The sequence below is a fragment of the Diachasmimorpha longicaudata genome, chromosome 5 (genome assembly GCF_034640455.1).
Source record: "Diachasmimorpha longicaudata isolate KC_UGA_2023 chromosome 5, iyDiaLong2, whole genome shotgun sequence".
Taxonomy (NCBI): domain Eukaryota; kingdom Metazoa; phylum Arthropoda; class Insecta; order Hymenoptera; family Braconidae; genus Diachasmimorpha; species Diachasmimorpha longicaudata.
Window position 1 is genome coordinate 7,567,690 of NC_087229.1, and position 25,529 is coordinate 7,593,218.

The 25,529-nt window shown below is 39.9% G+C and overlaps 1 protein-coding gene and 1 non-coding gene across 5 annotated transcripts in view; both read right to left on the minus strand.

Annotated features, from left to right (window-relative positions):
* The window catches only part of LOC135162019 (pseudouridylate synthase RPUSD2-like), a 116,113-nt gene that overhangs the window by 27,434 nt on the left and 63,150 nt on the right, over positions 1–25,529 (minus strand). For all 4 annotated transcript variants that reach the window (XM_064120069.1, XM_064120067.1, XM_064120070.1 and 1 more), the window contains 2 exons: positions 20,084–20,188; positions 12,240–12,327 (listed from right to left, as the gene is read on the minus strand). In XM_064120069.1, coding sequence (XP_063976139.1) covers positions 12,240–12,327; positions 20,084–20,188 — 193 coding nt within the window. The remainder of the gene's footprint in view (positions 1–12,239; positions 12,328–20,083; positions 20,189–25,529) is intronic.
* Positions 3,470–3,542, minus strand: Trnak-cuu (transfer RNA lysine (anticodon CUU)). The gene has a single exon. It is a non-coding gene; the product is annotated as a tRNA-Lys (tRNA).

Here is a 25,529-nt window from a genome sequence, read left to right on the forward strand (position 1 = left end):
CGACTAATTTTTTACTTCTTGCCATAAAAAACATACGCTCCCGTAATATTTTTGGAAAATTTTACCACTTCATAAATCTTCCTCTCCAATTAAATGAACCCCCTGCGTCATACCGTCATTCCCATAAATCAATATTAATCATTGAAGCCATCTCATCACCCTCTCATTTTCCTCAATCCATCAAAACGAACCACACCCTTCCCCCCTCCAAATTCCTAAATCCACAACTCTCCCATAACCCCCATTCACCCCAATCCAAAATCTTTCCTCAATCCCTCCGTATATAAATCCTAGTATACAACTCTGTAGATTGACCTTAAGTAGAAAACGTGCCAGATGAGCTAGGGCTCTGACATTAATTGTTTCCTCATTTTTTCCGAAAATTTCTCGCAGTGTAAATATCACCACTAATCATCCACGCCACTCTCCCTCTCCCCCAACCCTTCACTACCACCCAATAAATCCCAAAAAAATTCTAATCTCATTTCCCTCAGTCCCCAAAATGACCAAAGCTCCTCCCACCGAATTCCCAAGCCCACATCCCCCTTATAACCCTCATTCATCCCCAATTCAAAATTCCTCCTGAAGTCCCTCGAACCTCAAAGCTGTTTCCATCCCCCTCGGGAGCTTAAAAATCCCAGTATGCAACTGTATAGATTCACCTCAAGTAGAAAACGTGCCAAGTGAGCTAGACCTCCGGAGTCCAACGAGAATACCTTGGGTGCCTAACTGGAGGAGTTTTGGAGGGGGTCCCCTCTGTGAAGCCGAGGAGAAGAGGCTCAACGGGCTCTTCCGTGGTCTCACGAGACAATGCTACTCATTGCGGAGGGAGAAACGAGCCCAAGCATTCACACACTCCCTCCCTCTCCCCCCTCACCTACCACCGACTTATCCCCCTTCCCCAACCCACCCCATCCCTCGTCCCTTTTTCCTTGATGTACGTTCCACGTTGTGCACGTATTCAAGAGACAAGAGAAGAGGAAACGAGCAAAGCAGTGAAGATTTTCGAGAACCTTACGAGGGAAACTTTAACGCCCTCTGAAGACCTCCGCAGATGCACACCAGCTTTCAACCCTTTCTCTTTGCTCTCTTTTCTCTTATTCAACAACTGCCACACCACTGACTTGCATAATTCCCAGTTGAGGGGTGAGTGAATGGTGGTGTGGGCAGGGCAGAGGGCTTGGAGCTTCCGGACAGAGAGGCCAAAGATGTTCAGGAGAAATTTTCGTTCATGCCCGGTTGAATGCAGTAATACCCCTCGCTCCCTCTCACCCCTTGACTTCGTATCGCCTTAACACGGCAAAACTAAATGGCGAAACCCAGCTTTCACGAGCAGAAATAGAGGGGCGAGGGGGGGGGGGATAATTGTGAAGGCTTCAACCCTGTAATATACGCGACAACAATTACCCTGCATTAATTGCGAATGAAACTCTTGTGTCGCGTTGCATATGGGCTGGGGGAGAAGGGCGGTAGTGAGGTAGTTGTGAGTTTGAATTGGGGATTTGGGGGAAAGAAAGGTGGAATTTTGGAGGGATTGTGATTGGAGGATTGTTGTTGTTTTGGGAATGCTTGAATACGGGAAACTGGGAGTGAGAAGTTGTAATTTTATTTGGATGTATTGTATTAGGGATTTTCAGGGGTATGAGAAGTTTTGGAAATTGCTGGGTGGGTGGGGCACGAATTTATGGAAGTTAGGGAATTTTTTTTTGGTGCTTTGTGTGCGTAGTAGGGGATATTTATGAACGTGTCGCTCTGCTGGGTGGTTTTAGCGCCTTCAGGCGGTTGTAATGCGAACTTTACAAGAGGATTTCGTTGATTTGATAATGAAGAGATAGCGGAAACAGGAGTGGTCACTATCGAAACTATAATCCTATTCCATATGAAAAGGGATCAGGGTGGCTAATCGAACCTGGCGGAGTACATGCGGGTAATCGATTATTTGACGCTCACTTTCGATTAATCAATAATACGAAAAAGGGAAAAATGAAGAAGACATCAACACTTTGGCTACTTGTAGGAAGTAAAAAATGTCGACTTCAGCTAAATTGTCACAGGGAAATTGAATACAACTCGTTTGCTGTGGTAAGGTACACGATTTTTTTCTGCAAAGAATTTTCTCCGCGTGAGAATTGATGAAAATTACCGGAAAGCTCACCAGCAAATGCCGGCAAAAACATTCAAGAGTCTGCTAAATTATCCATGAAATTAATTTTGTAATCTAGCAGAGTACTTTCCCCTCAGATAACCCTTCATTTTCGATTCATCAAAGCCAGCTTTATCCCATAAACAACGTGATGAACATCGTTAACGTCTCCCCGAAAGCAGCTCGTCGTAAAAATTAATTCCCATAACTGCCCCGTTGAAAGAATTTTAATACTCAGAAAGGAACAAATGCGTTAATCAATTTCAAATTTTCCTCAAACGTTCTCTCTTTATCTGGACCACCCTCACAAACCGCCTTCTAATCACCTCGCCCATCACAAACTCTCGCTTCCCTCGCTGGACTCTATCAACCTCCCTCAGTGTTTAAGGTAAATCGATTTTTTACAATAGAACACAGGAGAAAAACAACTGGATAATCGAAAAAAAATCGGAATTTCCGGCTGTTGATTATTTTTGGTCCCTCGCACCGAAATCGGAATAAATTGGGGTGGGTCTTGCCTACGGCTAATTTCCGGAGCAGTCGCTCTCATCGATTTCTACGTATGCTGATGTCATGAGTACAATGAGGAGGAAAAAAAATCCCCGGAAAAATGAGGAAAAGGGGGAGTAAATACTACAGTAATTTGTAAGCGCTCTGCACTCACAACCCGTTGAGTCTGTCGTAATTATCCTCAACTTTGGAAAGCCTCTCTGCCATCCCCCACTCCGTTCCAAGGACTTTTTCCCCTGAAAGTTGGGTTAAAAAAATGAGGGATTAATGTTTGTACACAAGAGCTTCCCTAACGTTCATGGAATCCACTCAATTATTTCAGGGCAAACGTCAGCTTCATTATTTCATTTTTGTTTTAATAGTTTTTTACCAGTGTCGTTAACCGTAATGCATTCGGCTTTAACCATTTCTCTTCAACCGATCACTACCAGACGATTGAAAATTCACCTCTCGCTGAATGGGGTTTCTCTATTCCCCTCTACACTCACAAACTATTCCCTCGATAATGAGAATTGATTTCATCCAATTTATCGTTGTCATGCGCTATACTCGCGCCAATTTGGGAGGGGTATTTATTCCGGTTTCTTTCGGGGTAATTGGTGGATAGAGATACAGAGGTGGTACAATACAGAGTTATACTATTGTGGGGTTATTCAGATAATTTGGAGGATTAGGGGGTGGGGGGGGGGGTATGATCGCCTCTCAACAGTTCCATCTTCCCCGGAATAACTCAAAGTTGTGATAAAAATACTGCAGATGTAAAAATTCATGATACATTTCCAAAGAAACGAACTAAAATTGTTAAAAAAAAAATAACGCCCAACGTGGGGCTCGAACCCACGACCCTGAGATTAAGAGTCTCATGCTCTACCGACTGAGCTAGCCGGGCTATAGGTGCCAAGGTACCCAGGGGCTTTAAGAGGTGGGTGTACCTGCCCCCGAAATAACCTGAAGGCATTAGCACTAAATAATCGTTTTTGGATGGAATAAGATCAAACAAAATATTTTAAGCCGAGCCATAATGGGACTTCCAGTTCCATAAATACGACATAATGCAACAATTGCAATTAAAAATTCTTAACAATATAAAACTGATCCCCATATTCCCACCGACGTCCGCTGCATTTGTCCCCCCTCCGCCCTCTACCTCTGTCTCTCTCATTCGACCGAAATTTTTTTAATCTCATCACCCAACAATTCCCGTATCAACATTACAATAGTGAATTGTCGAGTATAAAGGAAATAGCCGTCAAGTTTAAAGCCTCCTAAAGTGGTTACAATGAGGTAAATTCACGGGAGGCAAACTAAACGTGCGGAATAGGATTGCGAGTTTGATCACAGTTGTAGAAGATCCCAGAGGGTGCGTGTTTCTCATACCACTCTGTTTCACAGTCCCTCCTCTGTTTCACCCCTCCCTTACCTACCCCTCACCACCACTTTTCGTGTCCTCACCCTCCGATTTACCCACACATCGTGGAGGAACGATCGATACACAGCTGAAACACAGTGCGGATGTTCCATGGCAGGGCTGTGTCCTTGGTTTACGACTCGTAAAGCCCTCAGTTCTGGGCTACGATCGCTATAAATGTCCTTCATTTCGTTGGGTCGTTACGATCTTCACTGTGGTTTTTTTTCTCTCCCTCTACCATCACATGAATAAAAAGGGTAATGACACTGAGCACGGTCAATAAAGTAAGCATCCAATACTGTGACAGAGGAGGAATGGATTTTTTATGGGGAACATATCAGTGTTCGATGTTCAGATGTATTTAAGGGATTATAAGTCACGGGATTGAATGACATTGAGGTGAGGGAATAAACGAGGTTTTGTACCAAATGGAAATTCTATTGAATTCCTGGGCGAATTCATCTGCATGTGGCATCTGCATAGTTGGCAAAATTGATTAATTATAATTATAATTATTCAATTATTCGCTTTTATAATCTTTCGAGGAAATGATATCATTCAATAATTAATTATTCCGCTGAGTTCCGATTATTTTATTCTATTCTAATAATTAAAGTGTTATGGTGATGGCGTAAAAGGAAAATAGCAGCGGGAAAAGCCGATTCTATCTTCTCATAATTTTGAACCTTTCATTATTCTCATTGAGACGTTATTTACCACTGCCTCAGCACGTGACCTTATCATTCCACCTCATGTAAAACTCCCCTTTCTTATCCCTCATTCGGTTTTATTCACCACTCTCATTTGCACACAACTCGAGGCCGGAGGAATCTAATTTACCCGACTTTCTTTATTTCTTGAATCATCGTTATTTTATTCAGGTATGTATGAGGACTACCGTATCGATTTCCCATGGAATAACAACGAGTTGGACTTTCAAAAGATGAAAAAACAACTGTATCCGAGGATAAGTGAAGTTCAAAGGAAAAAAAAGGATACTTTGAGGCAACTGATGTTCAACAGCAGCTTCATGGACCTCATAGGCTGACTGGCTCTCACTGTCATCACCAATCGATTCACCAAACACGTCATGTAGTTCTATTTTTCTCTCTCTTTGGGTGGAGAGGAGAACCAGCGAAATTTAAAAATTCACTCTCCATGAATAATTGCAAATTATATTGAATTAATTGGATATTAGGAAGGCTACTGATTGTAAAGAGCCAGCTGTCACTTGGCAGCCCTTTATAGCTGCAGAGTGGAGCAACCCTACAGAAGCAATGGGCTATGTTAACCGCAAAACGCGGAACAAAATTATCCACAAACACGAAGGTCGATAATAGCCAATAGCTAATGGAGATTTTTTTTTCTGCTATCGAAACTATCATAATGGATGTGAATATGTCTACCAGACCTACAATTTACGCTCCATTAATAATGGAGAAACTGAAAATCACGGACGTCAGGGATTTTGGAGTAAAAATATTTGAAGAACACGATTAAAAATGGTCTGAATTATTCAAATCGATGTTTCCAGAGAAGAATGAAAATTTCTGGCGGAATTACTCAATCACATATTTGTAAAACAATAAAAATTTGTTTTTCATCCACTCCTGAAAAATGTGAGTGAATGGTACAGGCACTAACTTCCCTCATTATTTTTTCAACTTAAACAGCGCATATGCTGTACAGGTGTACTGCATTCCATCGACACCAGAATAACAGTTCTTACCATTCCTCATTTTCATTATTTTTCATCTCAATAACAATGTGAAAAAAAATTAATTTCATATAAGAATTTAATTACTACATGATTTTTTATTTGTGTGGCGATTCCTTTTTTATTTTTTTAACGAATATGATGAAGTAACTTTGTTGAAGACTTCTATAAAATGTTTAATACTTGAAAAAAATATAGTACACAAATTAAATTGCCGCCCAAGTGATAAAAGAGTCTATTTAAATACCTGAGATAAAGATTAGTCATCCTGACACGAAAAAAATTGGCAATTCCGGGCTTGATCAATGTAATGCAAACAAGGGAACAAAAAAGATCTTAATTTCCAACTCGGGTTTTTCCAGTACGTCGGAAATAAAATTTTTATCAGACCTCCGGTCTTCAAACAACTCCCCCGAGCTGCCCGCAGAGCATTTACCTCGAGTTTTAGGACACCCTGTACATGCAGCATCACACATTCACTCGTACCTCGATCAGATCTCGTCTGGATCCCCCCGGTGTCGGGGGTAAAATTCATACGCGCGACGAAAAGAGCACAATTCTGAATATTTGACATGGGATTTGACAAGTTCACCGTTGCTGCATGTGAGGCACATGCACTTGTGCATGTGCCTTGTGCATTTGCCGTAAAACTCCGGGTGGCGAGCGAGGGAGAGATTGTCCGCTCTGAACGAAGGGATACAGATCGTCTGTCATGTTTACAGTGACTCTTCACTCGATATTGTCCGCTTCGACACGAAAAAAAAGAAAGGACTTTTCGGTGAGTAATACGCCCGGCTTTGATTTGATTTACTGGCTTTACCCAGTTATTCAGGAAAAAAAGTGCTGCAAGGCAGGGGAATTGGTTCCTAACACTGAGGGGATGAAATTGTAGTTATTGGGCTTCAGAGACGTGTTTGAGGCGCGGAAGACCCTTTTATATCCTATGAGGTGAAGCGATAGATTTGCGGTAGTATCGGGGCCGTTCTGTAGATAAGTGAGAGAGGGATTATTCATTCGGAGAAAATTTAATTCAACTGATTTTATTTTATTTATTTAAATTTATCCTTTAAGTTGCAGATCATTTGAATGATTTAATTCGAAATTCAAGTAAAAAATACAGAAAAAAATCTATCCTCCCGAAATTTCCCCGAAAGTTTATCTCTTCGAAGACCTTTATGGATAAAACTGATCAAAAACTGTGTTTACTTCCCAATTTTTTTCCAATCTACATCCACTCTGCGGAATATTTTACATCAAAGGAAATCGCGTTGGCCTTTATCAGAGCATATTTTTTTCATCCCCCGATGTTATATACGAAAAATTATTCCTGGATAATTGCAAATAATTCTGATAAACCGTTACCATTTTAATCGCAATGTTGTCGAAGCGTTCGCCAAACAAAAAACTCGTTTTTCATCGACAATTTTTCTACAGTATAGCGCAAAAAATGTGCACGGAATCGCTTGCCAGATGCTCTCCGCACTCTGTTGGATAGTCGAGGAGTTGACGATGTGAAGTCGTGATGTTCCATCGACTTGCTCCCGGGCTTTTTCCATTGCCATCTTCCACCCCTTTATTTTCACGTACACTAGCATCTAGTGTCTAGTGGTCTTGCCACATCTAGAATGCGACCCTGGGCGCGATACAAACCTCCGATTTTCTCCCGAAGTCGAGTTAAAATGAACGAGAAAACTACACTCTTCTTCTTCGGTTTGTAGAGGGTGAAAATGAAGGGAGATATGCGAGAAGGAGGAACAGGTGGAAAGGGAAATAAGGAAATATTACATTTACTTTCGTTTACCCAGATGGAGAAAAATGTGTGATGGAAATTGTCCTGAAGATGTTGGAAAAAATACGGGAGAAAATGTAATCGTACGTCGCACCAGAATTTTCGTCAAAATTCGTGTTGCGCTTTAAAAAAATTTGGCAGAATTTTCAAGAAACAGATCTTGCGGTGTTTTCAAGTGAGAAACTTCATGGGAATGAAGTTTTTGTGATGATTCGAGCGAAGGGCGGAAAGGGGGAAATTACACAATTTCCAGAAAACTTCTTTTTTTTTTCTTGAAAGTATGATCTGATGCGCTGTAATCTTGAGCGGGGGCTTTATGGGATATTTTCATCCCAGAAAATTTTTCATTCTCACAGTGACATAAATGACCCACGGGCGGGGTTGATAAGAGCTGAAAAATTGGATAGGGCTGAGGTCTTGAATTTTTTTTTATGAACGAAAAAAAAATTGATCGAAGAAGCGGAAAGATAGCAACAACAGAGGTAGTTCAGGGAGTTCAATAGAAATTGATTGGTTCTCTAATAGTCTTCGAAGATATCCCCAATGCTCTAGAAAAAGTTTATTTAAATAAAATGGTCATTTCAACTGAGAAATGCATTACAAAATTGACTAGATACGCTGCAGAAAATCTTCAAATAACTCACGTGAATGTTTACTATCAATGATCGATCTTGATCGTCGATAGTGAGAAATTCGAATGAATTCTCTAGAAAACTAGGTATCCATTTTTCTCACAAGAATGTTCTGAGGTGCTTCCATTTTCCGAGGGATGTATGTGGCATTTTTTTTCCCCCAGAAAATCTTTCTTTCTCTCAGTGACATGAATGACCCATGGGTGGGGTTGATAAGAGCTGAAAAATTGGCAGGGGACGAGGGTTTAAATTTTTTCATGAATAGATGAAAAAGGGCATCAGACATGAACACTGGAAGAAGTAGGTAAATGAAAAAATTTGACTCTTAGCTTGATATCTTATTCTTTCTTACTCCAAGAGTTTGCTAATAAAAATGAATTGAAGTTCTTTTTACCCCACTTATTTTTTCACCAGACGCTTGGAGTCCACACGAGTGACGTCGCTTGATTACCGAAGGGAAAGATAAAGTGAAACAAAATACGATGGGAAGAAGCTCCCGAAAATGAGAGCGAAGAGAGAAGTTATGGTTTACGTTGGAAAAGTTTTCGCAAAAGCTGCTTTTAGCAGTTCTAAAAATTCACCAAATATCCTGTCGTTTCTACAATTTTTTTTCTCCCCAGTTACAGGGGATTGGAAGAACAGGAAAGAAAAAATATATTACGAGGAAAAACACTTTTCTGGAGTTGGAGTTTGATTTATCGACTACTGTCAAGGTGAAACGAGCAATTGAGTCTGGAAAATTCAATTTCAGTCTTGAGAAAATAAAAATGTGAATGGCGAGGCCATAAAACGATTCATGACGACTAAACTGTTATTGTTGAGGTAATTCTCCGATCTCTCCTCATGACAAATGAAATATTGATTTTATTTATGCAATTAGATTGAGAAATCCATGACAATCAATTAGCAAAGTTCCCATTACACTTTTCCATCCATGTAATTAACAAAAGTCTACTAAAAAAATCAGCTCATTTCTCCTTTGGCAGAAGCCAGTACTCCAGTTCCTTTGATTAAAAATCTCAATAACAAGCGACCAGTATCTGTACATGGCTTCCTCAAACGATGAATCATGTTCAAAGATATGACCAAGAAAATCGCAAGGGGCCAGAGGCTAGGAATGAATAAGGAAGGTAGGCACCAAGAGGTTCGCCACTTCAACCCCGTGATTTCTAATCTGTGAAAGCCCTGCTGGCAGTGTCCGAATTACCGTTTGGCCCTGGGATTTGGCTCGGGGGCTCGATAACACAGGCCAAAGGAGGAACTTGCCGAGATATACACCCGCTAAGGTGTGGTTAACGTTGAATAGTGGGGTGGTAGTAGTAGTAGTTGTGAGGATACTGGTCTTCATGACTCGTAACAGCCGTGGTGGAAAAGCTTAGATGGAATCGGATCTAGATTTGAATCACGTAGTACTGAACTGCTCCAAAACACGGGGGGTGGCTGCGGGAGGGGGGCACTGAGGGGTGAGGGAAGGGCGCAGCAGGAGGTGGAAGAATTGAGAGGGTAGTACGGGATAAATTGTGGCGAATAAAAGGGGGAAAAAAATAAAATCTTCAGCCCATTATTCTTCATTCTTTGCTCTTTGTTTCGCTTTTGTTGTGTCACTGAATTGAAATGGATTTATTGGAAGGGGCGGATCGAATAACAAATATCCACTTTGGTGAATTCAGTTGATACGAACTTCTTGAGATTTAGGGAAGGGAAATTTGAATGTTATTGCAAATTTGAATAAATCGAAGGGTTACGATAATACCATACTCGTCTGATTTATGAAAGACTGTTGGAAATATTTTCCAGTAAATAGTCACTGAAATAAAGAAAAAAATTCTGGAAACAATCCCCTGAGCACAAAAAAAATCTATTCAAATCTGAACGAAAAAAAAAAATCAATTATCATCTCGTATTTTTCATCCACCGATTGAAAGATGCATTGAACATGAAAAGATATGACTTTCAACCGTTGAACAAAGGGACCCTGATTCATACACCTGTACATACAGTGCAAACGATGCCACCTGACTAGTTGTTCCCTCGAGTGGTATTAATAGGTCTTTGTTTCGTTGAAATTCTCGGTGTGGCCCCGACGTAGAACCAGTGGTACACCACGTCGTTCAGCCATACGTGAACGAGAGGGCGGATCTGGGGAGGGGCGGGAGGGTGGGTGGGAGGGAGAGAGAGAGAGAGAGAGAGAGGAGGCATCTATTATTCGAAATGTGGAGCAGATATTGGATGCCGATACTTCGCCAGTTTCTAAATGTTCGATCCAACGCATGAGGGTAAAATCCACCCCAACCCACATCCCACGTTCCGCGCCACGTTTCTACCCTTACTTTATATTATAGTAGGTAACAATGCCGCGAGAGGTTGGGAGAGAGGGAGGGCGTATATATGACAGACAGACATTATCGTTTGCTATTATCTTTACATTTCATGCACTACAGTTCGCAATTTGGATTATCAAACGAACGACACCTTGTTATTGAAGGAGAGACATTCAGATTTGTGAGAGAATGGAAAGTTAATTGATTTATCGATTTTTATAGGACAAGAAGAGTCTCAGAGAAAAAAATATATAAAAAAAGCTAATGCAAGACGCAAAGGATGTTTAATTGTAATTAATATCGTCGCGTAATTGAGTTCCCATTTTTATAAAAATAAACGTTTTTCGCAGCAAAATCTTTGTCACAGATTTTTTTCAGTGACAATGCCGCATTAATATGCCCTCCGCCCCGAGGATTAATTACCTTGTATTAAAAATTAAATCGAAATGATGCGGAGCCCGTAGGGCACCCAAACAGCTGAGCGCTCGATATGGCAATATTTATGAATAAAATTTAGTAATGAATTACGCGATTTCAATGGTCATTTGATGTAATGAAGCTCATTGCAATTCGAATAATTTGATTGTCGAGATTGTAATTACATTGGACTGATCAAACGTTCTGCACTGAAATTAATATCACTTTCCCCACCCTATCTCCCCCCTCATTGTAAATTTCATCATTTATTAATTGGAATTTGTTGAGTGAGCAGCAAATGTATATTATGTATTAACACAGTTGAGTAAATTCTCGATCTAGGGCGATGCTGGCTTTCGTTCCCTATAGCACCCTAGAGAGTGCTAGGATAGTTTTGTTTGTACTGTAAATAGTTATTCGAACGGATTGCAGTGGAGAAGTCTCCCACGCGTATCAACTCACTGTTTCGCATTTTGCTGCTTCAACATTTTCAATATTTCCCGAGAATTTCACGATTCGATTTCCACGTCGCAGAACATCCTATTTTCAGTGTAAATCACTTCCGTCGCTTACGACAAATTTGATGTTTCATTCGTGGTTTTGAAATTCAGATCATCGTCAATTTATGGGAAAAGCTGGAACTTTCTTTCAAGTGTACAGTCCGGACAATTTGATTGGAAAATATCGATTTATGAATTCCTAGTTTAAATTTCCATGTGCGTTTTTTTTTCAGTTGCAAAAGCTCAAACTTCTAATAATTTCAGGTAATAATTAAACTGCGGTTAAATTACTTTTCAATTGGAGTTCTCCAGAGCAGGTTTTTGGATAAATTATCAATCGATGAAATTCCCCATGAAATCTATCGGAAATTTAAGTCAAATGTACTCACAACTGTAGTTGTTTTTCCATTCGATTTCACAAGTGAACTCTCGATAATTCTTCAACTCTTTCAACATTATGCTATCTCGGAAAAATTTCTTTCCCTCTCATTGCCATTTCCCCTCCAGTACTAGCTCAGGTAATCGAGACAGCACGAGCAACTCAATAAACTGTAGTGGAATGGAGGCAAGTGCGAAATACAAACCTCACTCGTGGCCAACCCAATCTCCGATGAGGTTGAATGAAAAAGTGAAAAAGAGAGGGATGTGGATACGAGTGAAAAAAAAACAACTAAAATAAATAAATGGGAATTGAGAGTGCGATTCTAGTGAACACACTAGTGACAAAATAAAAGGATAAAAAAAAATGAGGGGCAGAGGGGGAATGAGGAGTGAGAGAAAATGAAACAAAAGTTGAACTCACCATTCTCCACGTAATAGCTGGTCTCGTTGTACCGCTCGTCTGTGAATCCGGGTCTCTTCGCTTTCAACGCTTTCGTTTCCAATTTTGCCTGTAACAAAAGGGGGATAGTATTTGGTCATTGCAGTCGATCGAGCATTTAAAAGAGTGTCCAATAGCTCTACCGTGATTGACATTAAATTAACAAAAAAATAGGAGGTAGAAAAAGAAAGTGATTGGAATTGAAAATGAAAATTGGGGTAACAAATTGAATTTTTGAACTTTTCTGCTACTTCGATGAGTTGCCTGTTTAAGTGAACAGTCAGGGCATTCAAGAGGGGGACAATAAATGATGAAGCGAACGAAGGGAAAAATTCATTAAAAAATGCCGAAAAAAATGTGCCACCGATCAGCAAAAGTCGATTGCACGTCTCTTCTACATTTCACTGTCAAAGGTGAGGGGATGTTACCCATTTTCTAAAGATATTCGACCACGTTAAATCATTACACTTATCTCATTATTAAATTGTGCACAAATATAAAAATAAAATGAACATCGTTCAATCTTTATCAACTTCGAGGATTTTTCATAAATTGATTATAAACAATCTATGCTCCACAATGAAATTTTATGGGGAATCGGAAATTTAAACAATTTAATTCATTGACGAAGAAATGAAAAGTGAGAAAAATGATAACTCAGTGATAAATTGATTGCAAAAGGTAAAGTGGCATTCCATCGCCGAAATTTTTCACCGAAATATCCCTGAGGTGTTCGACCTTCATCCCCAATTATTCATATTAATATGGGTAAGTGAAGATCGCACGTGCCGATGACGGTTCGAGTTTAGCCCGGCGGCACGTATCCGTCCGTTGGCAATGGTATATCGTGGCAGGAGCCCACAGTCATTACAAACGACGCGAAGTGGGTGGAGAGAGGGCGCATTATGATAATAAACCAACTTCCCCCCTACCCCTCAACTGCACCACCCACTTTCCACGCATTCGAAAAGCCCCAGAGAGGGGTCACCCGGGGGCGCTTTAATCAATGCAATGACAATTAACGACATGGCTGTTAAAACGATCGATGACAAAGGGAGTCTCATGCTCTAATCTACCTAAAATTCCCATCAAATTACGACTGAAGTATTACCAGCGTTTTTACTCTGGTTGTTAAACTGACATTATCGTGATAAGCAGGCTGATTAATGGAGGAGGGAGTTTAAATAATCTGGAATAGAGGGAAAAAGTTGAAAGTGTTTGTTCAGCTCTTACAGATTTTTTTTTCTCGATGGGGGAAATGGTTTTATTAAGTGGATTATGAGTGATTGAGGGAACGGTGGATTAAAGTAATTGGCGGTAATTCCAGGGGTTATGGGGTGGGACAAAGGGGTAGAAATGACCAGTATGGATAATTCTTGGGGGTTCAGTTTTGACGACACAATGTTTTCATTATCTTACTCTGTATTGTTGACTGAGATTTTCAATTGTCGATGCAGAAATTAAAAATATTATCGAGTAGCAGTTTCATGGATTTTTTGAATAATTTTGAATAATTAATAAGTCCTCTCGAAATAACGCATTATTTGATCACTGAGTTCAGCTTCGAGAGATGATCAATTGGGTGGGTCATCAGACGATATTCGATAAGATATTAACTTTTCACGAATGTGGCTTGTGGTAATTTAATGTACGCTCTAATCTTTTCTCCGATATCCTGCAACCTACCCCATAATTCACCATTTACGAATTTCCTCATTTGTCAAATTATTCGTTAAGCTCAAGAATCAGGAATATGTTATTTATAAAAATACTTTGTTCATAAAAAAAATCCATTCTTGGATTTTGGAAAAAAATGCGAGAAAGCTTTATTGAATGGAGAATATTCTCAAATTTCAATCAATGTAACCAGCCATTATCGACATTTGATATTTACTGGAATATAAAAAAATTAGTGACACCGTAAGAAGTCTTACTCAGCCATTTCATTCAATGAATCAGTAAGGTACGATGAGCGATGGAGTTTCTCACTCAATGAAATCTCCCGCCGATGTGATTTTCAATATTTATAGTAGATTATGACATGAGGACGATAGCTGGAGGATTGTGATTAAGGCGAGGCGAGTGCCCCTTCGCTTATCTGCTGGAGTCATCGCTCTGCTGTGAATTGTGCTACAACTGCTCCTAAAAATATTAACACCGGGTTCAACATCCCCCCTTTTTCATACCTGGAATATACTACTGTCAGCTAGATCCAATGGATACTGATTCTCATTCGGTTGTCAATTATGGAGTGTGGGGATTTATTATATCCGGCTGGGACATGAATTAAATCGCAAATGTCATTTCCCTGTTTCTCTTAAAAGGAGATCGATATAATTGACATTATGAATCTTATTTCAGTAAAACGATATCGATCCCTTCAATTGCCACAGAAAACGTGTACGTGATATCGTAATAAAGAATTTGAATTGTTTTAGTCTCTACAATCAATATCGAAATTTTCAATAATACAAATATTTAATCAGTCATTAATTGAGTCAAGATGTCAATTTAGAGACCTGACAGCTTTCTATTACATCTGAAAACTACTAAAAATGTCCAAACTGCGCCAAAAAAATCAGGTAAATTCAAATGTAAGAAACCTCAAAAAATACAAAAAGCTATGAATTTCGTTGCGCCTGTACTTTGATTTTTCATGGAGCCCAGTTCAATAAGAAGCCCTCTCACCCCTTTTCCTCTATACAATTTCCCATGTTCCGACCCAACGCAAACCCAGGAGAAGTAGCGGGCGGCCAATAGAAAAGCTTTGAATGCCCCCGTATTTATACACCCGATGCAGACGGGTGCCCGCGAATTTTCGCGCGGCTTTTTTCTTTTTCGTTTTCACAGTGAAGGGAGTACTGGGACTTTTGGCTGTATCGACCCGTGAGCCCTTTCTTCCTGCTCTCGCCAGGATCCCAATGTACAGGATATACCCACCTTTTGCCGGGAAAACCATCCATTCAAACCCTTTTGCGGTGGTTTTGACTCCCCTCTCTCAGACAAGCCCTCGATTCACGGGGAATACCTCAGACCCGTCACTTTTCGTCTCTCTATCCTCCTCCAGGTCTTTATATAAAAGGCCTTACTTGTCTGCTCGAATTTACCCAATATCCTGAGCCCCCGATCTTCGTCGAGGAGAAAAGGGCAATATATTGGCATTTCTCGGGGCTTATCGATGCCCAAAGGATATATCGAGATAAACGAGTTTATATAAATCGAACGAGTGACCTTTTACCCATTCCAGGAGCGGATCAAATTAGGGAAGAAAACGGTCGAGTTTGTTGGGTATGAAGTTTATTTTTTATTGAGTTAGCTCGAGGACTTGACGGAAATTTCAACAAGGGAAAAACAAACGAGATAAACAAACCATAAAAAATATTGAGGAGTAATGTCCGGTACATTTAGTGATGATTTTTATCAACGGAAAGAAGGCACTAAAATTATGTCTATGAAATCAGTTGAAAATTGTCTTCAAGCTCCTCACATTATAATTAATTTCATTTAATGGATTTGGGGCGAAATAAACAATAGCGAGAGTACACATTCGCCATATACGTTCGCTGGAAAAAAAACGTGATGAAAATAATAACGGAATAGAGAAGAGAAGAGATGATCGTACGTGAAGATAGTTGAGAGGGGAGTAAGAAGAACGAGGGAACAATACTTCCCAGGAGAAATCTCGTCTTTTCAGAAATGTTCACGTATTTTAAGATCATCACTACGCATCCGCTATTGTCGACGTGAGTGATTAATTACAGTTACAGCCCTGCTTTAATTGCCTGAGCTCATAGGAAACAATATTTTTAATTGGGACCTGTTTGTTAAAGTTGGAAAATTCCTCTTCGTGGATGACTCATTCACCTCAACTATTTTCCTATTTTTGTAATAAATAAAATTTTAAAAAATTCTCTCAACATAAACTACAACTTCCCTAAAATACCCCCACAGTCCACGTATTCATACCCTTGTCACTCAAATGACCCTCACCACCATCAAACTGAACAAACAGACAATTAACTTGCCTCCCCCCCCCCTCCTATAAAGTCCATTTCCACCAACTAAACCCATAATCCTCTACCACGAAACAAATCGATGAAATTCCCTCCAACCCACCTCCCCCCCTGAAGACCTGAGAAGAACAATTCCACCTGAAAATACCCATCACGTCACTCTCAATAAACCGTTCCATAAAAAATCCTCACTTCATTTCCGGTTTCCTTCACTCATATTCCCTCACAAAACGCGAATTCTCCATTCGTGACTACAAAATGCTGAACAAACTGATAGCTACGAAAATTCTCTCGATGTACCATCACCTCGAACATTCTATTTGCACATGATATTTGAACTTCAACTGTTAATGAACTATCGTGAACGAGACGAGTTGAAGTGTACACACATTTTCTCTGAATGTTCCTGCAACGATGAATTGGAAAATGGCACATAAATGTTGAGAGATGGTGCATTGTGTCGACATTTCTATGAATGATGAAAGACATCAAGGTTGGATAACGCGGCGTTGAGTTGGTAAAGGAAGGAATAGGTAGGGGTGGGAGGGGGGGGGGGGTGATTGTAGTTGATGTTTGCTGGTGTTGCATTTGTGATGGTCGAGAGGATAGAAAACCCAGTCAAATGTGTTTATGTATTGCTCCCCTATATCTCGTCACGTGGATATTCTATGGTGTACCCGATGCCGATAGTTTCCGTCGGTTGTCCACACGTGCAACAAAAAGTAAAGGACAGAGAGATGAAAAGCTTTGTGATGGGGGGAGGGGGGATGTGTGAGGGGAGGAAGTGGTGGGGAAAGAGTGGATTTTAAAGAGACGCATGAGAATAGACCGACAACCGGAAGTAACATGGAAAATCGTCACGTTCAATACTGCCACTGTCTGGTTTAAACTGTCAAACCAGTGGTATGAAACTTCATCAATGACTATTAATGCTGTGGATCGATCGGGTAATGGAGAAAAGATTAATTGAGAAGATTAACAATAATTTCACGGTGTCGATTGACGAGTGATGTGGCGTGAGTAGAAAAGTGGAGGGTTTGGGGGAAGATGATTCGTTTGCTGAGTTATTTTTGCTTGATGATTGGGATTTGTGGGACGGTCGGGCCATGGGGGGGGGGAGGAGGGAGGGGGAGGGTGTGGGCTAGCGTGTCTGAGAATTGAGGTGATATGAAGGGATGAATTGGGTGGCGGAGATAATGATAAGTAGAAGCTATTTGGGGGGAGAGGGTATTTTTTTTTTGTCGGATAGGATTTTATTTGATGATTTAGTTATAGTTTTATCTCAAAATTTTTCATGATGTGATAACAGACAAAATAACAGTCTACTCCAATCAAATATTTCGGCTGATGTTTAGTGAACTCATATCTTCGTGTGGGTGACAGTATTTTGAGATTAAAATTTTTCTAATCAATTCTTATTGTGACATCTAAATAAACGAAAATAACGAACAATCACATATTGACATTGATAAATGGAAACGAAAGGGACTTCGGTGCCAGAGTGATTTGGAGCAACGAGACATCTGTCTTGCTCCGACGACGAGGAAGGAATCGAAGACAGAGGGAGAGAAAAAAGCAGAAAGGTTATATAATGGAAGAATACACGAGTGAAGACAGGCGACCATGATGAGTGAGCTTTGGCCCACTGGTGCCTCCTCCTTCTTCCCCCCCCCCCTGCCAACGCCCCAGGGAAGACATATATTTGTTTAACATCTTTGTGCAATCCGAGGCACAGGTCTAACGACGCGGTGGTACACCGAAACCAGCGTCAAATATCGACGGGACAAAAATATACGAGGGAATGCGAAGCAATAGGCGAGTTGAGATGGATGGCTGACGTGTGACAGAGATATTTTTCTCGATTTTCTCTCTCTCCCCCAGTAGACACATATGGTCGACCTCTGAGTTTTGTTTTTTTAATGTTGGTTTTTCGCGTGAGGGAAAAACCCACTCACAGGATGGCAAGGTGTTGATACAGAGGGTAGCCAATTTTTTTTTTTCAGACGTTTTTAGAGCAGCCGACAATCGGATTGAAAACGTCTTGTTCAACGATGATTTAATGAACGGGAGAACATGCATTTGAGAGAGACAAGTCGGTAGGAAAATATTTTCGGACTAAAATTAATCAGGGCCTTGGGAAGCATTAGAATGTGCTATTGGAACACTTATCTATGGATATTCTAAGGCGCTTGTTCCACGAAAATTAAGTCTTCGGTTATCGCAGTGAATTTAGAACTCCAATCGACAAGTTATCAAAATCATTATCAGTCGGAGTCTTCGTAGGGGTCTAAATTTAGTTAGGCTGGAAATCAGCAGTCAAATGAACAGAGGATTTCAATGGGTTATCTGAAATTTCTATTTTAAGTGTTGACTGTTCTGGAGTCATGTCAATGAGGGATGGATGAAGATCTGCGGAGGTTTTGGAAAAAATCCAGATGCTGATAATGAACGGATTTGATATTTACGGTTCAGTAATTATGTACTGCAAATGTGCATTTCCATGAGGGAAGTCGAAAGACATTGATAATGAGACGTCATTAATACATCCGGGAAACGTGATATTCTAGCAGACTTGGATTAGAATAGACCTGAGTGGATAACCTATAGCTCCAGGCTATTGATTCTGTTGGAGTTAAAAATGGTTTCCGAGAGGAAGATTGATAAACTCTCTCTTCCAAAAGAATAATTTTATTTAGGAAATTTATTGATACCCGAATTTCTAGTGGAGTTGGAGCATTCTCGATTCTAGAATCGGACAGAACTATAGTGATAGAGATTGATCAACCTTACGGAATTAGGACTACCTTGAAGTTGTTGATAATAAAGTTTGATGAAGCGAGGCTATGCAATGATATGAAATGCATAAGTGGAATGTATCGTGTCCCTCAGGATTATAATACTCCCTATTTCAGTCCTAGTGCGAGGCCCCAACGATACAATAACTGAAGATTGATATATGAGCCAGAGGAAACTGAGTACGAAGATTAATGATGGTGGAGTGAGAAATACAGGAAACCTGATCTTCAGCCAACCCTGAATCAAGGATGGAACGCTTGTTAGCTCTCGGATGAAGCAGAAAACAAGGTGAGTCTGCACGACGAACAATTTCGATCTAAATTTCTCGGGTAGTTTTCATCGTGTCCAATTCCGGGAAATGTTATTGAAAAATCTAGTAATTCTTTGATTTTGTGGTCCCAATTCACATAATCGTGTTCCTAAATTTTTATGCTCCTCTCAATATATCTAAATTTGTTGGTCCACTGCCAGAATGCAGAAATCATAACTATATGGAGCCTCAAAATTGAAATCCGGTTCATTTTCGTTAAAATTACTACGACATTTTCCATAAAATTTTGAAAAATCGTTAGAGTTGATCAGTTTTCAAAAACTATATCCACAACTTTTAATTGGTTATACAACAGGAAATGTCAAGAAGGGAAGACCGAGGGTTAAGCTTACCCCGGACTGCACAAGCAATATTAAGTTATTTCATTGCAAGTCTTCGTTCAGAACTAGAACCAAATCATTTTAAATAATAATGAGTATTTAAGATACTCAAAAGTGTTTGATAATTTCGATCCCTATAATCTCGTAGGAAATAATGAGGCTCGACTATCACATCAGAATATGGCCAAAATTTTCCTTAGTGGAAGGATTGAGTGCATCTGCTCTGAATCTACTAATGACTACATCTGTGATATCTCATCAGATAACCTCACTACTAACAGATCTGTCTGACTCTGAATCGGGCCTACCCCAGGTACTTCACTTGAGTTGGAAAATTTGAATATGTCCCAATTAGTAACTCCTTACCTTCTTCAGGTCCTTGCTGGCGTCCGCCTCCTCTGCTCTTCGCTTCTCCGAGATTTTGGGGGATGAGACAGCTATTGCGGGCTCTCTCAGTGGCTTGAGATCAACCTGTAATTATAAAAAATTGTTGGTTAGCATGAATAATGATGACATGGCAATATACTTTTATCTCATTTTGTGATGAATGAAGAGATATTGCTGGAATGACATAGTTGGGAAAGACGAAAATGCGTTTGCGGGGGGGAAAAAAAAATGTCTTTGATGGTGGATGAGTAGGCCGCACCTGTGAGCCATGGGGGAGCAATGAGGGGTTGGGTCGTCCTGACAACGCCCTCACCTGCACTACCTCACCACTTGCAGCTGACTTTCAACCCTCTTCCATCTCTTGCATGAATGTTTTCCGATGTTTCTCGTTAGTGGTGAGTGCGAAGGAGAGATAGTGGGTGGTAAGGGATTTTTAAGGGACGCATAAGGGTTCTGATTGAACCGGGGGCAGATAAATTTGGCTTTCTAATGCTTTGATGGAATGTTTAATTATGTTAAGCAACTTAGGGGGAATTGCATCGAGTTAATTATCCGGAGTTGAGGACTTTTCACGTTTTTTGTCGATGCAAGCGCTCTCAGTAGGGCTGCTTGCTATACATATTGTATGTGGCATTCCCTTAAGGTAATCCATAGAAATATAAAGAAGTGGAGAAACGCATCCATCAAAAATGTGATTGAGCACATCAATTCAAACACTTCATCTGAATAGACTTATCTCGAAGAGTAGAATCATCTCGAATATAATTATCTAAATTGACAAAATTCCAACCAACGCCACATTCCAAAAGTGTTGGTGCAACTTTTAATTGCCAATCTATGATTTTGAGTTTCGTCCATTCACTCCCTAATTATGACCATCTCCACCGATGATTACACGAAATTTCGTCGATTGCGATAACAGTTCTCTTCCCCCGGCGGAAAATATCAAGAGTAATGAGATAAAACGAGAAATTTCGAGGGAAACTAAAAAGAAAGAAGAGTCGTTACCGTATCGTTAACCAGAAGACGACAACGAAACACCGAAGCAGACGGTCTTTCGATGCGAAGAAACGAAGCGAGTGGAAAAGCCGATAGGCGTAACGATATTATCGCAGGGTCAGAGGGCGAAGCTTCTAACACGATTCCATTCCCCTCTTCACTCTAGTTGTATATACATCCACTACTCTAGACTCACCAGGCAGTTAAAACCTGCAGACCTGTATACTGAGGGGCTCGTTTCACTTTTACGAGTAATTTGCGCTCTACGTCTTCTCCTTCGTGTTTTCCCCTCACTCCGGGGGTTGGCTTTTTTTTTATTTCTACAATTTTTTTCAGATTTTTATTCCCGGATTTTCCGACTTGTTGAGTCGTTGTTTTTCATGCTCAACAAAGGAAAAAATTGTGAAGGGGATGTAAATTAGGTCGAAGACACAACCCGAGGGCTTTTGTTAAACTCAAAAATGCAGAATTCATTATTAATTAGAAATTCATCATTACTTTTATTGTAAATGCTTTCCAATGATCAAATTCATTGAATTGGTTAATTGAAATTGTTTTCTGAGGAATAAGAAATACCTGGAATTTCTTCCCGTGAATTCCTCAAAGGTTTCTTTTACCCCAGAGAGAAATACTTCAGTTTAATGTTCAGCCGCAGATTTATTTTCTAGATAATTAACGGGCAGACGTAAGAACGAATTATAGAACGGTATTCCACGTCTTTATTCCCCATAAATCAATTCACAATTTGTAATCGAATTAGCGAGGTCGAGAGATGCGGATATTTTAATATGGAAGTGGTGAGTGGCGTGCAAATAATGTTAGATCGCTTGAAATGGGACGAAATCATTTTTCCAATTCCTCTGGATTAAGGAAGCGGTATGGTCCCACGGGTGAAGGGCCAAAAGAGGAAGAAATGAGAAAACCGGTCTGACCGAGCTTCGAAATTTTCCACTCGATCGCTTCTTACTGTGGCTACCCCACCCCTCACATTCCCACGAGGCGTTTCTTCGCTATCAACGCTCTAGTTTTTTTTTGTTTTTCACGGTCGAAGAAAATCGCGTTGGGAGAGCACTTGCAGACTTTACATTTTCGTTTCCAATTTCCTCGATTGAAGGGAATGTAGTCAGTTACAAATCCTCCGCACGTGGATATTTTTTTTGAGTAATTAAACTGTGGGTAATGAGTGAAAGATCCAGTGATTATTTTCCTGTCGAAATTCGTTAACAAAATTATTCAAAAAATTAATTATTGCGGAGAATCTCTCTGAGTCATGATTATTCTCCTCGAAATCTGTAGAGAATGGACTAGTGTCATCATCCATTCCTAAAAATCCTTCAACAATAAATATACTCGACGTAAATAAATAAACTTCTAGTTGTAGAAATAAGAAAAGCTTCTTTTCACCAAAACATATATTTTCCCATTCATCATATTTTTTCATCACAACAAAAAACCATTCAGACCGTCAAACCCCATCCGTCAAGCTCTTGCCCGCTGTTTAACTCCTTTGTATGCCTAACATTGAAAATAAGAAAAAATATAAACGAAAAAAAAAGTCACTTGAAAGTGGTGCAAGCAAGCATGAAATCAGACGGCAGTTTTTTTTCGCCCCTGTCGACGCAAACTCCTCGTCAGAGAACAAAAAGCACCGCCCTGACGGTTAACTCGGCTATGTCTAACGCGGAATCGTTTTCCCAAGACTCTCAAAACCCCTCAGGGAGTGAAACTGGTAGTCACAACACAGTAGGCGAAGAATGACGGGGGATATGACAATAATGGTGAGTAGTTATCCATCGCCTTTTTGTCACATTTTTCCCCTCATTTTAAAACCCTCTTTCATTGGAGTTTTCCCGTCAAACGACTGCGGTCAGGGCAGTTGTTCGTCTCTTATCTACTCGACTTCTCCCCTCATTCTTCCGGTGGAAAACATCGGAAAATCCATCCACAATGGATCGTTCATTTTAATGAAATTTTTCCGAGTTTTTGTCCAAAAAAACAGATTTTCCACCTTCTCAACTGGATATTCACTCGATATCGAGAACAACCTCGAGGATTAAATTTACCTTTTATGTACAATAAATTGAACGTAAGAAATGAAGACTTTTTCGGGATGAATTAAGTTCAAGATGAATTGCAGTTGTGGAGAGGCAGACCCGTGAGTTGAGGTTAATGAACATCTTCGGCAATTAGGGAATTAACCTGGAGAGTGAACGTTCAGAATATTGCGGGTAAATTCTCAGAAGTTAACTACGACAAGAGTAAAAATACACTGAATATAAAATACTGAATACTAACGATACTGAATAAACCGACAGTTGTCTGTATCCGTATCATTTAACGAAATGAAATTAATCATAACTGAGAATAAAAATTCAAATTCAAAATTTCAGGATACCATTAATTTTTCGTTCAACGAAATCCTTAAAAAACCATCTGCATTCATCCCACATAACTCATCTCCCATATTTCCCCTGAAATCTCATCCCATCCTTTCCATCACCCCTCCGAATCTTCCGCTTCCCCAAATGACCCCACGTGCATATCCCTCGCCCGAAAAATAAAAAAACCCTATCAAATTGAACTGATCCCTCTATGAACTCCAGAATATCATAAACTCAGACGATTTACAAAATTCTGGAAATGGAATTCCAAATTTATGAACGAACACGATGAAGAAAAACAAAATTCTTGAATATTCGATCAACACAAATCTATAAATAGCATAATTTTAAAAAATTACTGACACTATCGATTTCATATTTAAACCTTTATTGAAGTAAACAAAATGAACTAGCCCCCAAAATGATAACTCAAATCGAATAAAATACCATCAATTTGTCGTTCCCCAATATTTTCAAAAGTCCATCAGCATTCTCCCGGTAGTCCATCCCCAAAATGAGCCCTCAAACCTCACCCCACCCTTCGCATTATCCCCTCGCCTCCCAGAATAATCCGACATGCATATCCAGCGCCAAAACAATAAAAAAAAAACCCCATCAATCTCCTCAACTCGGCTCGAAACCAGCGATAAACTTGTTCCCTATTATTTACGAGTAGTACAACGACTTTTCGCTCGGCCGCATTCTCTCCCTAGAAATCTGCAAATTCCGTGTTTTCCTCATTGCTACTCTTCGTCCCCCTCTCCCAACAATAAGACCCAAAAAAAAAAAATCGGAAAACTGCGTCAGCAAATATGGTTAACCAGTTCTCTCCAAGTTACCTCCAGCACACACAGTAGAAGTAGATTAATTCGGGCTGGCAGCTCTCGTCGAAGTAGAAGAAGAGGAGTTGGAGTATACGAGAGGGATTAACTCGAGGGAGTGGACTCCCGGGGTGAGTTCGTTAAGGGGGTAGAGATTCCTCGTTTTCCTAATGGATGGGGAGAGGAAATCGCGTCTCGTGAAATGTTCACGTTTGACCGGAATGGGGTGGACTGAATGTTCCGCTGCATCGGCGGAGAGTTAAAAAAAAAAAATCAGGAAGTCAGGAGATGAGGGAAAGGTGAAGACAATGATAGAGGTACGTGGAGAATGTATCGGGGGTCAGTGGCTGAAGTTTGCTGGAACAAACTGGTAAAACACGAATTGCACACGCGCTCCGTTGACTCGCGTAAACAATCACTGAGGATTTTTCAGTGACAGAGAACGGGAGTGAGAGAAAACGTCGCTCTTGCGTGACAACAACCCACTCAGTGACTCCCTATCCTACCAGAATAGAATAAAGCTAATGGAAAAGAGGAGAAACAAAAAACATTGCACGTACCAATGGAAATCAAAGAGCAAATAAATGGTTTTCCTTGTTTTGTAGAAAATGGGTGATTTCGTTACGTTTTACGCTTCATTCGGAATTTATATTTGTGTCTAATTTACGAGATTTAATGCAATAGCTTTGTTTTACTTTGATTACAATTTTATGAAGATTTGTGGAAGAGCTGATTTTCGTGAATAAATACTATCTAGAAGAGATTTTTTGTTGGTTATTCAGAATATTGTTGGAATACACTATTATGTTGGATAATTGAAATGTTTGAAACATTTATTGGAGAAAAGCCTTCGCTAAAAAGTCAATGTTTTGTTAGACAGTTCCCAATAAAATATTTACTTTGGTATGAGACTCAGTGCCTCTACTATTTGGCCACATTTTCAATTTATAAATAACGGATTGATTGTTAATCAACTAATTGAAAATATCATGGAATAATTGTTGAAATGCAAATATAATTGTATCTTTAATTTAACTGGCGCTCGGCAAATAATCAATTGTCAAACCCGGTTTATCAATATTTAATTAAATGGTAATATAATAATTGCAATGTTGTAATTAATCTGATCCAGTGAATAACTGTGAAATAGCTAATTATGTTAATGTACACGGAAAAAAATATTCCCTAAATATAAATCCAATACAAATTCAATAAATATAAATA